The following is a 12,019-nucleotide window of genomic DNA, read 5'->3' as shown; positions in this document are numbered from 1 at the left end:
AGAAGGTTTGAAAGTTAAGAATTAAAAAAACACAAAACTCATGATTCATAACTTTTCAACCATTGAGCCGATTTCAAAAAACGACATATCAAATGAAATATTATTCTTCTATGAATCAATTTCAATGTGTCATTCAACAAACTCAGAAATTTAGGACTACAGAAAAACTTTAAACATAAAGCTAGGTGAATTTGCTTACGTGCTCCCGTGGCCGAGTAGTTAGCGTCACACCTAACATGCCGGGGGTTCGGGTTCGATTCCCGTTTTGGTAGGGGGATTTTCCGTCAAAGAAATTTCCTCCGAATTGCACTGTGATCACGCGTATTCTAGAGCTAGCCACTCAGAATGCATTCAAGGCATGTTATTTGCCATAGAAATCTCAACTAAGTAATACTGTTATGTCTAAAGTTCATAAAATCTATGTGTCCATGTGAATTTCTTCCTGCTGTGGTGTGGTATTTTGAATTCTAATAATCAGAGTTAGCTGTGAGCTTCGAGTATTTGTGAATTCCCGCGCAAATTCAAGTGAAATTGACAAAATTAAATCAGCCGTCCAGATATCTCTTGTGGTCCATCGTTTGAATTTGAACAGTGCTCGTGTGTTAGTGTCGATAAGCTATTACAGTGCCATTGTATTGTATCGTACAAGCGTTCTTAAATTGACTCTGCCTGTGTTTTCCATGATTGTGTGGGACTGCTACAGATAGCCCTAGTTCGCCTTCCGATAATATATGTCACAAGCTCGGCGAGGCTGCACACAACTATACATCCAATAGATTGTGTGCAATGATTTTTGGCCAAACTGTGGGAAACCCACATGCCGTAGCGATTTACGTTACCACGCTTCGACAAATGCTCGAAACGGTGGTTTAAGATATCTGTAGTGAATCTGCTAATTCACGTAACGTTTACCGAACAGTGTTGCAACATTTTCATCTGTACCAACAGGGGTAAAATTCTTTTTCATCTGTAGGGATGGTAGTTCTAATCCGACAGGTCGTTCTGAACCGACCTCCTCTTGATTCTCGGCGCTACCTAAGGAATTTTGGAATGGTGCTACCTAAGGAATTTTTGGCAGTGTCAAATGAAAGGTGTCACAACGTTGACAATTTGGTTGTATGGAGACCTTTTTCCTGTTCCCTTCATTCTAGCGTTTTGGTGCCGTTTTATGTTTTCAATGCTTAAAAAAGGAAAAGATAGAGCGGTGCGGGCGGTAAATGTTGAACGTTTAGGGTTTAGTGTTGAGCGTTTAGCGGTATGCAGTGAACAGTTGAGCGTTTGTCGGTGAGTGTTGAGCGGCGAACACTGAACGCTGATTTTTGAGCATTCAGCGATTAGCGTTTAAAGCTTAGTAGTTTAGTTAAGCGTTTGCGATGACCGTTGACCGTTGCATTTACATGTCCCGTTTCCGTTTTCATTTCAGTTTCCGTTTCCGTCTCCGTTTGTATTTTTTACTACCACCATCTCGCTGTTACACTATCCTCGTTTCGCTATAACAATTGCTTTGTCTGTCTCAACTCCCCTAACTTAATTTACGGTCTTTTAGTGCCATTTCCAATAAACCGGAAGCCACCATCTTCACTTCCAAAATGGCTTCCAGAATACGATATTTTACTTCCGCTGTTCCCCTGTTCTTCCTTCTCAATACCCATATCGTAGAATGTTCGATCATTGTTGGTCATTCAGAGTCATTATCTGAAAACTGAAAGTCAAAACAATATTCCATTCGTTTTCCGCTCGTCAGTTATGTTCACCTATCATCCATAAATTGAGGGTGTATATGGATGGAAGACCATGGGTGCCAATTTATTACCACCATTTGGTGGCCATTAATGGTGTCGAAAAAAGGTACTACCGATTTGGCCTCTGTTTCCCCTTTTTTAATAAACCCCATCGACCTGCAGAAAACACGGTTAAAGAGTTATACTACACATTTCAATACCAAAGTTGTCAAAAACCAAGAATTTTATGTCATGAATGGCCATTGCAAATTAGAGTGTCGGGTCAGGGCTACCCTTCCTTACTGTTTTCTGTCAAAATCTGTACCATTGAAAATATGCAGGCATTTGCAGAGAAAAATTTGTTTTATTAGCATGAAAAAATACTCATTTAGACTCTACAAAATATATCTTTTACTTTCTAACTTCATATTTAAATTGACTTACTACAAATCGCTTACTTTACATTGGTATATTTCCACCACGTTTAGTGCCAAACATGGAAGCGACCCCACCAGCACGGAACAAATGATGACCGAGTAATACTACCTTGATCAAAAAGTTCCCGGAATCACCACCGTGTGGCGCTCTCAGTCTTTCGTGAAAATATTGGGGTACAAATTGAAAATCGAAAATCGAGCACATCGTGAAAATTGTCCAATTTCAAACGCTTATTGCTCAGTCATTCCATGACGGATTGATGAAATTGTTGCGTCAATCGATTTCGGTACTCCATTACAATTTTTTATATTGAAGAAAATAATATATGTCATGAATCGGTAATTAATCGATCAATTGAAAAATCTCAACCCCTATCCTAACGGAAATATCCACTTCTGATTGGTCGAAATTGGCGACACATGCGGCGGTTTCCTAACAGAGACATCAAAACCAAGCTGCCTGGAGAAATCGGCATTGCAAATACATAAAAGTAGGGGGAGCTTCTGTTCCTACCGAAATGTATTCCCTAACAGAGATATCTAAACCAAAGTGCCCGGGGGAAATCGGCATTGCAAATATGAGCAAGTCGGGGGTATTTTTATATTGCAAGTAAGGGGAGTAATACGATCAATTCTAGCAAATAAAATTTGAATTCGGAACTTTAATGTTGGTTGCTTTGTGAAATTTCATATCAATGACCGATCATGTATTGTGAAAAATTTAGCACAAGTGTAAGTGTAAAATTGTATATGGTAGCAGTTGTGAAAAATGACTTGAAATATGAAACGATTCATTTCAATTTTCATAAATAAAAACCAAGGTGTGTTCCCGCTCGAGAGCGGGTCGTTTGGTTTAAGCTGTCTGTTTTGTTGTGTTCATTTTCAGCCAAAGCAAGTTTATACGGCGAGAAAATTTGGAAAAGTGAAGAAATATTAGATAAAGCGATTTCCCATATGCTCTACATGTAGTATTAGGTGTTGTTAGTCCAATTAAAATTCTCATTGGGTTGAACAAACACTCAGAAAGTAAAATTTATAAAAGAAAATTACCTTTTCCATTTCAAATATGTTCTCTCTATATTAAAGTAACATGTTTTTACTGATGAGAAAAATTGATAATTGTGTTCACTATTGGTAATTATCTTATAAAGGGTGTGTCACATCAAATTGCATCACGGAAAAAACGCTGTAGAAATTCGCCCAGTAGACCGATCCTTTTGAAAATTTTAGACAGTAAAATAAAAACTATTAAACAACTTTTGACATTTTCTTTTTATTCATACTTCGAGCCCAAGCCCGTATGCTCGCACCTTCCTCTTTACCCCGTCCATAAGGTTCTGTACAACGTCAGGTTGTAGTTTTTTTTTAACAGAAATCCATTTTCTCTTGAAGTCCGCCTCCGATTTGACAACTTTTAGGTTCTTCCGGAGGGCCTGCTTCATAATCGCCCAATATTTCTCTATTGGGCGAAGCTCCGGCGCGTTGGGCGGGTTCATTTCCTTTGGCACGAAGGTGACCCCGTTGGCTTCGTACCACTCCAACACGTCCTTTGAATAGTGGCACGAAGCGAGATCCGGCCAGAAGATGGTCGGGCCCTCGTGCTGCTTCAATAGTGGTAGTAAGCGCTTCTGTAGGCACTCCTTAAGGTAAACCTGCCCGTTAGCTTTATGTTTAAAGTTTTTCTGTAGTCCTAAATTTCTGAGTTTGTTGAATGACACATTGAAATTGATTCATAGAAGAATAATATTTCATTTGATATGTCTGTTGGACGCAAATCCGCAGGGTAGTGATAATGCCCCTCGTTAGAATCCTATCCTAGTCCTCGTCCTAATTTTGATTGGTCGATTGATGGTCGATAAAGCAGGAGATATAAACCAATGAATAGAAAAAAGAACAAAGGTGAAATTATAAGATATTAGAAGTTCAAAAGCAAAAGTTATATATTGAAAGTGAGAATAAAACCAGAAATTAAAGAGGCGAAAAGACGAGAAATTATAAAGAAAAGTAAGGTCTATAGGATGTAAAATGTGATTTACAACTAAAATTTGAATTTCGCCAGGATTTGATGCAAAACGATCAACAAATCAATTGAATAATTTGTCTGCCATAGAATTTGTTAAGGGAAACTACAGTTTGTATGAATTTATAAAGAACTATATTATAGAATTATTGAAAATAAAATTTATTTACAGCTTTAAGCTGCCGCTAAAAAAGGGCTGCTATAAAGAGTTTCCATCATTCAGTTATTCCGAACAAACTTAAAGAAACTGTAACAATCGGAATTAACCTCGAAATGGCAGAGCATTCATCGCAAATGAATAGCGTCAACCGCAATTGCATGCTGTGCGAAGATAACGACAGCACGGACGACATGGTCCAATGCGATGCCTGTGATAGTTGGGCTCACTATCATTGTGCGGTGACTGATGCCGTTCAACATGATTCGTGGAACTGTGCTAAATGCAGTATGATACTATCGGTGCCGAAATCGACGAAACGTGCACCAGCTAAAAAAAGTTCGTACAAGAAAACCGGACCAAAAAGTGTTGGATCGGACACAAGTAAAGGTCCGTCCATTCCTCTTACGTTAGAAGAATCGATTTGTCAACTGGAACGAGAACAAATGGCTCAAGAGAAGGAGATAGAAGAGCAACGAATTCTACATGAAAGGAGGTTAGAAATGCAGCGTATTATTATGGAGAAAAGACGACAGCAACAGAAGGAATTAATGGAAAAAGAGTTGGCTCAGGAAAAGGAAATGTTGGAAAAGCGTTTGGCTGATGAACAGGAATTCCAGCAGCGACGTCAGCAACTTCGTGACCAGTTCAAAGATACGAAATTACCACTACAGTACGAGAGCGATGAAGATGCTGCAAATGGAGCAGAAGCCACAAGATCCTCGCGGTGCGTATCCCAAGGTACTGGCGCCTAAAGCGCACAATAAGCTACACGTATCCGATGTAGTAGCAGAAAATGTGGAAAAGGAAAGGAAAATCAATGTTGCATTACCCAAACAGCATTCGTTCGACACACAACTAAAAACCAATCTCTCGTTACTGAAAGAGCATTCGTTCGATAAACAACCGGAAACTATTGCTAGAGCACCGTCTGATCCAACGCTTAATATGAATCACAGAAACCAAACTGTAGAAAATCAAAATCAAGTGAAGTCAGTACCACCAACAGCATCCACGAGAATACTTCGTGAGCTCATAGAGGACCCGGAATACGAAGACGTTAATTTGGATGAAGCGATACGTGAACGAGAATTAACAGAGCAGGAAGCCGCTGTAATCGGAAATGTATTGAGCCGTAGGAGACAATACGGGTCGGGGTTGCCTCGAGATGTTGTATGCCGGGGTCCGACCAGGGAACAGCTAGCTGCGCGACAGGCCGTGTCTAAGAATTTACCCGTATTCAGGGGCGAGCCAGAGGTGTGGCCTCTATTCATCAGTTGTTATGAATATACAACAGCAGCTTGTGGTTTTACTAACACCGATAACCTGAAACGACTTCAAGACAGCTTGCAAGGATTGGCGAAAGAAGCAGTGCAGAGCAGATTACTACTACCCGATTCGGTTCCAGATGTGATCGAGGATCTTCGGAAACTATTCGGCAGTCCGGAGAAACTTCTCAAATCGCTGATAGCGAAAGTACGCAGAACACAATCTCCTCGTTTAGACAGACTGGAAACATTCCTTTATTTTGGGATCACCGTGAAACAGTTGTGTGATCATCTTGAAGCGGCAGGTTTACACGATCACTTAAACAACCCAATGCTAGTCCAGGAGTTAGTTAGTAAGCTTCCTTCAGAATACAAATTAGATTGGGTACGCTTCAAGCGTGGCAAAGTAGGAGCTCCACTAAGAATATTTACAGATTTCATTAGCGAGATAGTGTCTGAAGTATCTGAAGTAGCTGATTTTGAAACTGGTGATAAGATTATTATAGAACGGGGAAATCCCAAAGGAAAAAGGAAAGAGTTTGTCCATACTCACAACACACGTAGCTCTGAAACTAAAAGCGATTATAATCAAAGTCATAAAAGTAAACGACCATGCATTGTCTGTAAAAGAACGGACCATAAGGTGAGATTCTGTGACGATTTCGCCAAGTTGAATCTGCAGGAAAGGTTTAAAATTGTTGAAACTAACAAGCTTTGCCAATTGTGCTTGTGTGAGCACGGTAAAAGCAAATGCACTTATAACGTCCGCTGCAATGTGAGGAACTGCAAAGGAGGGCATCATTCATTACTCCATAGAGTAGACGAAGTGGGGCAAGTCACTCGAGTTCAGTTCAACACGCATGTTTGCGCAGGTCGTTCCGTAATTTTTCGAACAATTCCAATCACACTTTATTATGGCAAAACTGCAGTTGATTCCGTTGCATTTTTGGATGAAGGGGCATCCACAACCCTGACCGAGAGTGCTGTCGCAGCTCAGCTTAGTGCAAAAGGTATTCCCGAGCCACTGATAGTCATGTGGACAGCAAATATAAAGCGATATGAAAACGATTCCAGAAGGCTGAATCTTTCTATTTCTGCCAGGAATTCGACAGTTAAATATTCGCTATGCGCAGTTCGGACGGTGAAAGAATTGGTATTACCACAACAATGTCCACGTTTCCAGGAAATCGTTGAGCGCTACGAGCATTTGCATGGCATTCCTGTAGTTGATCACAATAGTGATGTACCGAGAGTTCTTATAGGTCTAGACAATTTACACCTATTCGCGCCTCTTGAATCTCGTATAGGAGCGCCAGGCGAGCCAATCGCTGTACGTTCTTTACTCGGTTGGACGATCTATGGTCCGGAGGATAAACGAATATCATCAAAAGCGTATATTAATCATCATGTTATCCAGGCGATCAGTAATCAAGATATACATGACTTGTTCCAAATACAATATAAACTAGATGAAGGTGGCATTTCTGGCGTAACGCAACCGGAGTCGGACGAGATAATTCGAGCCCGAGAAATTTTAGAACGTACAACCAAACGCATAGGAGATCGCTTCGAGACGGGATTGATCTGGAAGCATGACAATCCAACCTTCCCAGATAGCTACTTTATGGCATTTAAACGAATGAAGGCGCTAGAGAATAGATTGTCAAAAAACCCTGAATTACAGCAAAATATTTATGATCAAATCAGGAACTATCAAAAGAAAGGTTACTGTCATAAAGCCTCCAACGATGAGCTGAAAAATACAGACCCTTCCAAAGTATGGTATTTACCACTAAATGTGGTCCTCAATCCCAAAAAGCCTAGTAAGGTGCGCTTAGTTTGGGACGCAGCGGCGGTAGTCGATGGAATGTCGTTAAATACGAATCTATTAAAAGGTCCTGATTTACTCACATCACTTCCTGCCGTTATCAGCAAATTTAGAGAACGTCGAATTGCCGTGGGAGGTGACATAAAGGAAATGTACCATCAAATACGAATCATAGAATCTGATAAACAAGCGCAGCGATTTTTGTTTCGATTCGATACCACGACCATGCCAGATGTTTACATAATGGATGTGGCAACGTTTGGGTCGACTAGCTCCCCCTGTTCAGCACAATTTATAAAAAATAAAAACGCTAAGGAATATGTTTCTCAGTACCCAGACGCAGTGATGGCGATCATCGATCGCCACTACGTCGATGACTATTACGACAGTGTCGACACGGAGGAAGATGCCGTGCAGCGCGCATCTGATGTTCGTTTCATCCATTCCATGGCGGGTTTCCAAATTAGAAATTGGACGTCGAATTCACGGAAAGTGCTCCGTGCTCTAGGTGAGAACAAAACTGAACACCTGGTTCATTTCCACCTGGATAAAACGGCCGAAAACGAACGAGTACTTGGTATCGCTTGGGATCCAATCAATGATGTTTTTTCGTTTATGGCTCCCTCCAAGGAGCACTGCAGTTCAAATGCCCATGAAGTAAAGCGTCCTACGAAACGCATTGTGCTTAGCACGGTAATGTCTCTCTTCGATCCGATGGGTTTGTTGGCACCAGTTACTGTCCTGGGAAAAATGTTGATCCAGGATCTCTGGCGTACAGGGTGTGAATGGGATCAGCCTATAGCCGGAAAAAATTACGAAAAGTGGATCCAGTGGATGTATCTGATCATGGACACAGGCGAAATAAAGATTCCGAGAAGTTATTTCGGTAACGTTCATTCAAACGACTTTGGATCGATCCAACTACATGTTTTTACCGATGCCGGAGAGAGTGCCTACGGATGCGTAGGTTTTTTGAGGATAATAGTTGAGGGAATCGTTAAGTGCTTGCTGATAATGGCGCGTTCCAAAGTTGCGCCCTTGAAGCAACTTTCAATCCCACGCTTGGAACTGCAAGCCGCAGTATTGGGAGCTAGAATGGCGACGACAATTCGGCAAAATCATTCTCTAAATATTCAATGTTCTACTGGACTGATTCGCAGACAGTATTGTCTTGGATCAAATCCGACCAACGACAATACAAACAATTCGTCGGATTTAGAATTGGAGAGATACTCAGCCGTACAAAAATATCGGAGTGGAACTGGGTACCTACGAAGCAAAACATTGCAGATTTGCTAACGAAGTGGTCTCGATCTCCTGATTTATCACCGGGAAGTTCGTGGTTCCGGGGGCCCAACTTTCTCTATTCGGTCCAGGACAGTTGGCCAAAACAGCGTGAAACGTCTGCTAACGTCAAAACAGAAATGAAGGCGATTCATTTGTTCCACGAAATAATTCTACAAAAAAATTTAATTAATTTCGATTACGGACCGTAGCATGTGTATTAAGGTTCATTTCCAATTGCAGAAGAAAATCTCGAAATGAACCGATCGAAAGTTTCAAAGCAACCAAGCAACAAGAGAAAATAATAATCTGCGACGTTCCAGCGTTGGTAGTACCGCTGAGGCAACACGAATATCAAGAAGCTGAAAATATATTGTTCAAGAGCGCCCAGAGTGGAGATGAAATTAAGGTATTCCTGAGGAATCAACAACGACCTTCAAATGAGTGGGTTAGTATCGATAAATCGAGCCAGCTTTTCAAGCTAACGCCACTCATTGACACGGCTGGTGTACTTCGCATGGAAGGACGAGTTGAAAGAGCAGAATTCTTGCCATTCGACATGAGATTTCCGGTCATACTCCCGAAAGATCACGCTATCACTGAGAAGTTGGTCCGCGGATATCATGAGAAATATGGTCATGCGTTTCGAGGAACGGTTAAGAATGAAATCAGACAACGGTTTTTAATTCCGAAAATCAACTCAGTCCTGTCGAAGGTTGAGAAAACATGCATGTGGTGCAAAATAAGAAAAAATAATCCGCAATTGCCAAGGATGGCGGCTCTTCCAATCGAGAGACTTATTCCTAATCAACGGCCGTTCACATTTGTCGGTGTGGACTATTTGGGGCCAGTCGAAGTGACAATAGGGCGACGTTCAGAGAAACGCTGGATAGTGGTTTTTACTTGCCTCGTAGTGAGAGCAATCCATCTAGAGGTGGCGTATGATTTAAGTGCACAGTCTTGCATCATGGCAATTCGGCGATTTATATGTCGTCGTGGCCCAGCATCGGTATATTTTTCCGACAACGGAACCAATTTACGTGCAGCCAGTAAGGAACTTCTGCAACAAATCCAGCAAGTGGATATTGAGTGTGCTGAGCACTTTACTAATGCAAGAACGCGATGGCATTTCAATCCACCATCTGCTCCCCATATGGGTTGCGTATGGGAGCGCATGGTGCGCTCAGTGAAGGATGTAATGGCTGCTTTGGATGATGGCCGAAGACTCAGCGACGAAATACTTATAACTACACTAGCAGAAGAGGAAGACATGATCAACAGTCGGCCTCTGATTTATGCTTCTTCACTTTCTCCTACTGAATCTCTTTCGCCGAATCATTTCATTCGAGGTAATGCACCGAACGAGCCTCACGAATTTGTACCGCCAACAAATGCTGCACAATCGCTCCGAGACGCATATAAGCGTTCACAGCAGTTAGCCAACGAAATGTGGAGAAAATGGGTCAAGGAATACGTACCAACAATCAACCAACGTTCCAAGTGGTTCACAGAATGCAAACCACTAAAAAAGGGTGATCTAGTGTACATCGTTGAAGGTGATCGTCGCAAAGCCTGGATACGCGCAGTCGTCGAAGAACCGATTACATCATGCGACGGAAGGGTTCGTCAGGCACTTGTTAGGACTAACAGAGGTGTGTTCCGAAGACCAACGGCGAAACTTGCGGTTTTGGAAATTGAAGGAGGTAATACTGCTTCTGAAGATACACCTGAACCAGAATTACGGGTCGGGGATATGTTGGACGCAAAACCGCAGGGTAGTGATAATGCCCCTCGTTAGAATCCTATCCTAGTCCTCGTCCTAATTTTGATTGGTCGATTGATGGTCGATAAAGCAGGAGATATAAACCAATGAATAGAAAAAAGAACAAAGGTGAAATTATAAGATATTAGAAGTTCAAAAGCAAAAGTTATATATTGAAAGTGAGAATAAAACCAGAAATTAAAGAGGCGAAAAGACGAGAAATTATAAAGAAAAGTAAGGTCTATAGGATGTAAAATGTGATTTACAACTAAAATTTGAATTTCGCCAGGATTTGATGCAAAACGATCAGCAAATCAATTGAATAATTTGTCTGCCATAGAATTTGTTAAGGGAAACTACAGTTTGTATGAATTTATAAAGAACTATATTATAGAATTAATGAAAATAAAATTTATTTACAGCTTTAAGCTGCCACTAAAAAAGGGCTTCTATAAAGAGTTTCCATCATTCAGTTATTCCGAACAATGTCGTTTTTTGAAATCGGCTCAATGGTTGAAAAGTTATGAATCATGAGTTTTGTGTTTTTTTAATTCTTAACTTTCAAACCTTCTTTGAAAAAATAGCGCCCTCTAGTCAAAGTCATGAATACTATAAAAAACGACTACAGTTAAAAATAAGGAAAATAAAATCCATCTTTTTGCAAGTTCAATATTTTTAATAAAAGACTAGCTCACTCCAATTTGATGCGTCGATTATCTAAATCGGTTCCAGTGGTTCAAAAGTTTTTTTTGTAAAAAAACTCGTTTTGGGAAAAAGTGAAAAAAATGATTTTTCAGACCACCCTAAAATAGATATGGGCACCCTAATAAAAAAAATTGAAAAAATATGGGTCTAATATTTTGCTGTAACGACAAAAATCTGAGAACCACTATATCGGTTTGGTATGGAATGATTGATTACTTATACCTACTTATATTATTCTCAATATTTTCTGAACTTCTTATTCCACAGAACTCAAGCCACTGAGAACAAAATTGACTAGGGCTATAAATAAATAAATGCGGTTTATGGTGTTTACATTCGATCGAAATTAAAATGTGCCTTCTTGCTATATCATAAAATAAAGGGTATGTCACATCAAATTGCATCACGGAAAAAACGCTGTAGAAAGTAGACCGATCCTTTTGAAAATTTTAGACAGTAAAATAAAAACTATTAAACAACTTTTGGCATTTTCTTTTTATTCATACTTCGAGCCCAAGCCCGTATGCTCGCACCTTCCTCTTTACCCCGTCCATAAGGTTCTGTACAACGTCAGGTTGTAGTTTTTTTTTTGAACAGAAATCCATTTTCTCTTGAAGTCCGCCTCCGATTTGACAACTTTTGGGTTCTTCCGGAGGGCCTGCTTCATAATCGCCCAATATTTCTCTATTGGGCGAAGCTCCGGCGCGTTGGGCGGGTTCATTTCCTTTGGCACGAAGGTGACCCCGTTGGCTTCGTACCACTCCAACGCGTCCTTTGAATAGTGGCACGAAGCGAGATCCGACCAGAAGATGGTCGGGCCCACGTGCTGCTTCAATA

At 40.8% G+C, this 12,019-nt stretch overlaps 1 protein-coding gene across 1 annotated transcript; it reads left to right on the top strand.

Moving 5' to 3' along the window:
* The first annotated feature begins 4,451 nt into the window (after positions 1-4,451).
* On the top strand, positions 4,452-10,513 carry LOC129766105 (uncharacterized). Its single transcript, XM_055766560.1, has 4 exons — positions 4,452-5,076; positions 5,123-5,956; positions 6,533-8,696; positions 8,959-10,513. Exons 1-4 carry the CDS (start codon positions 4,452-4,454, stop codon positions 10,511-10,513), a joined length of 5,178 nt encoding a protein of 1,725 aa, XP_055622535.1.
* The last annotated feature ends 1,506 nt before the right edge of the window (positions 10,514-12,019 follow it).

The sequence above is a fragment of the Toxorhynchites rutilus genome, chromosome 2 (genome assembly GCF_029784135.1).
Source record: "Toxorhynchites rutilus septentrionalis strain SRP chromosome 2, ASM2978413v1, whole genome shotgun sequence".
Lineage (NCBI taxonomy): Eukaryota > Metazoa > Arthropoda > Insecta > Diptera > Culicidae > Toxorhynchites > Toxorhynchites rutilus.
This window is presented reverse-complemented; position numbering and strand designations above follow the sequence as displayed.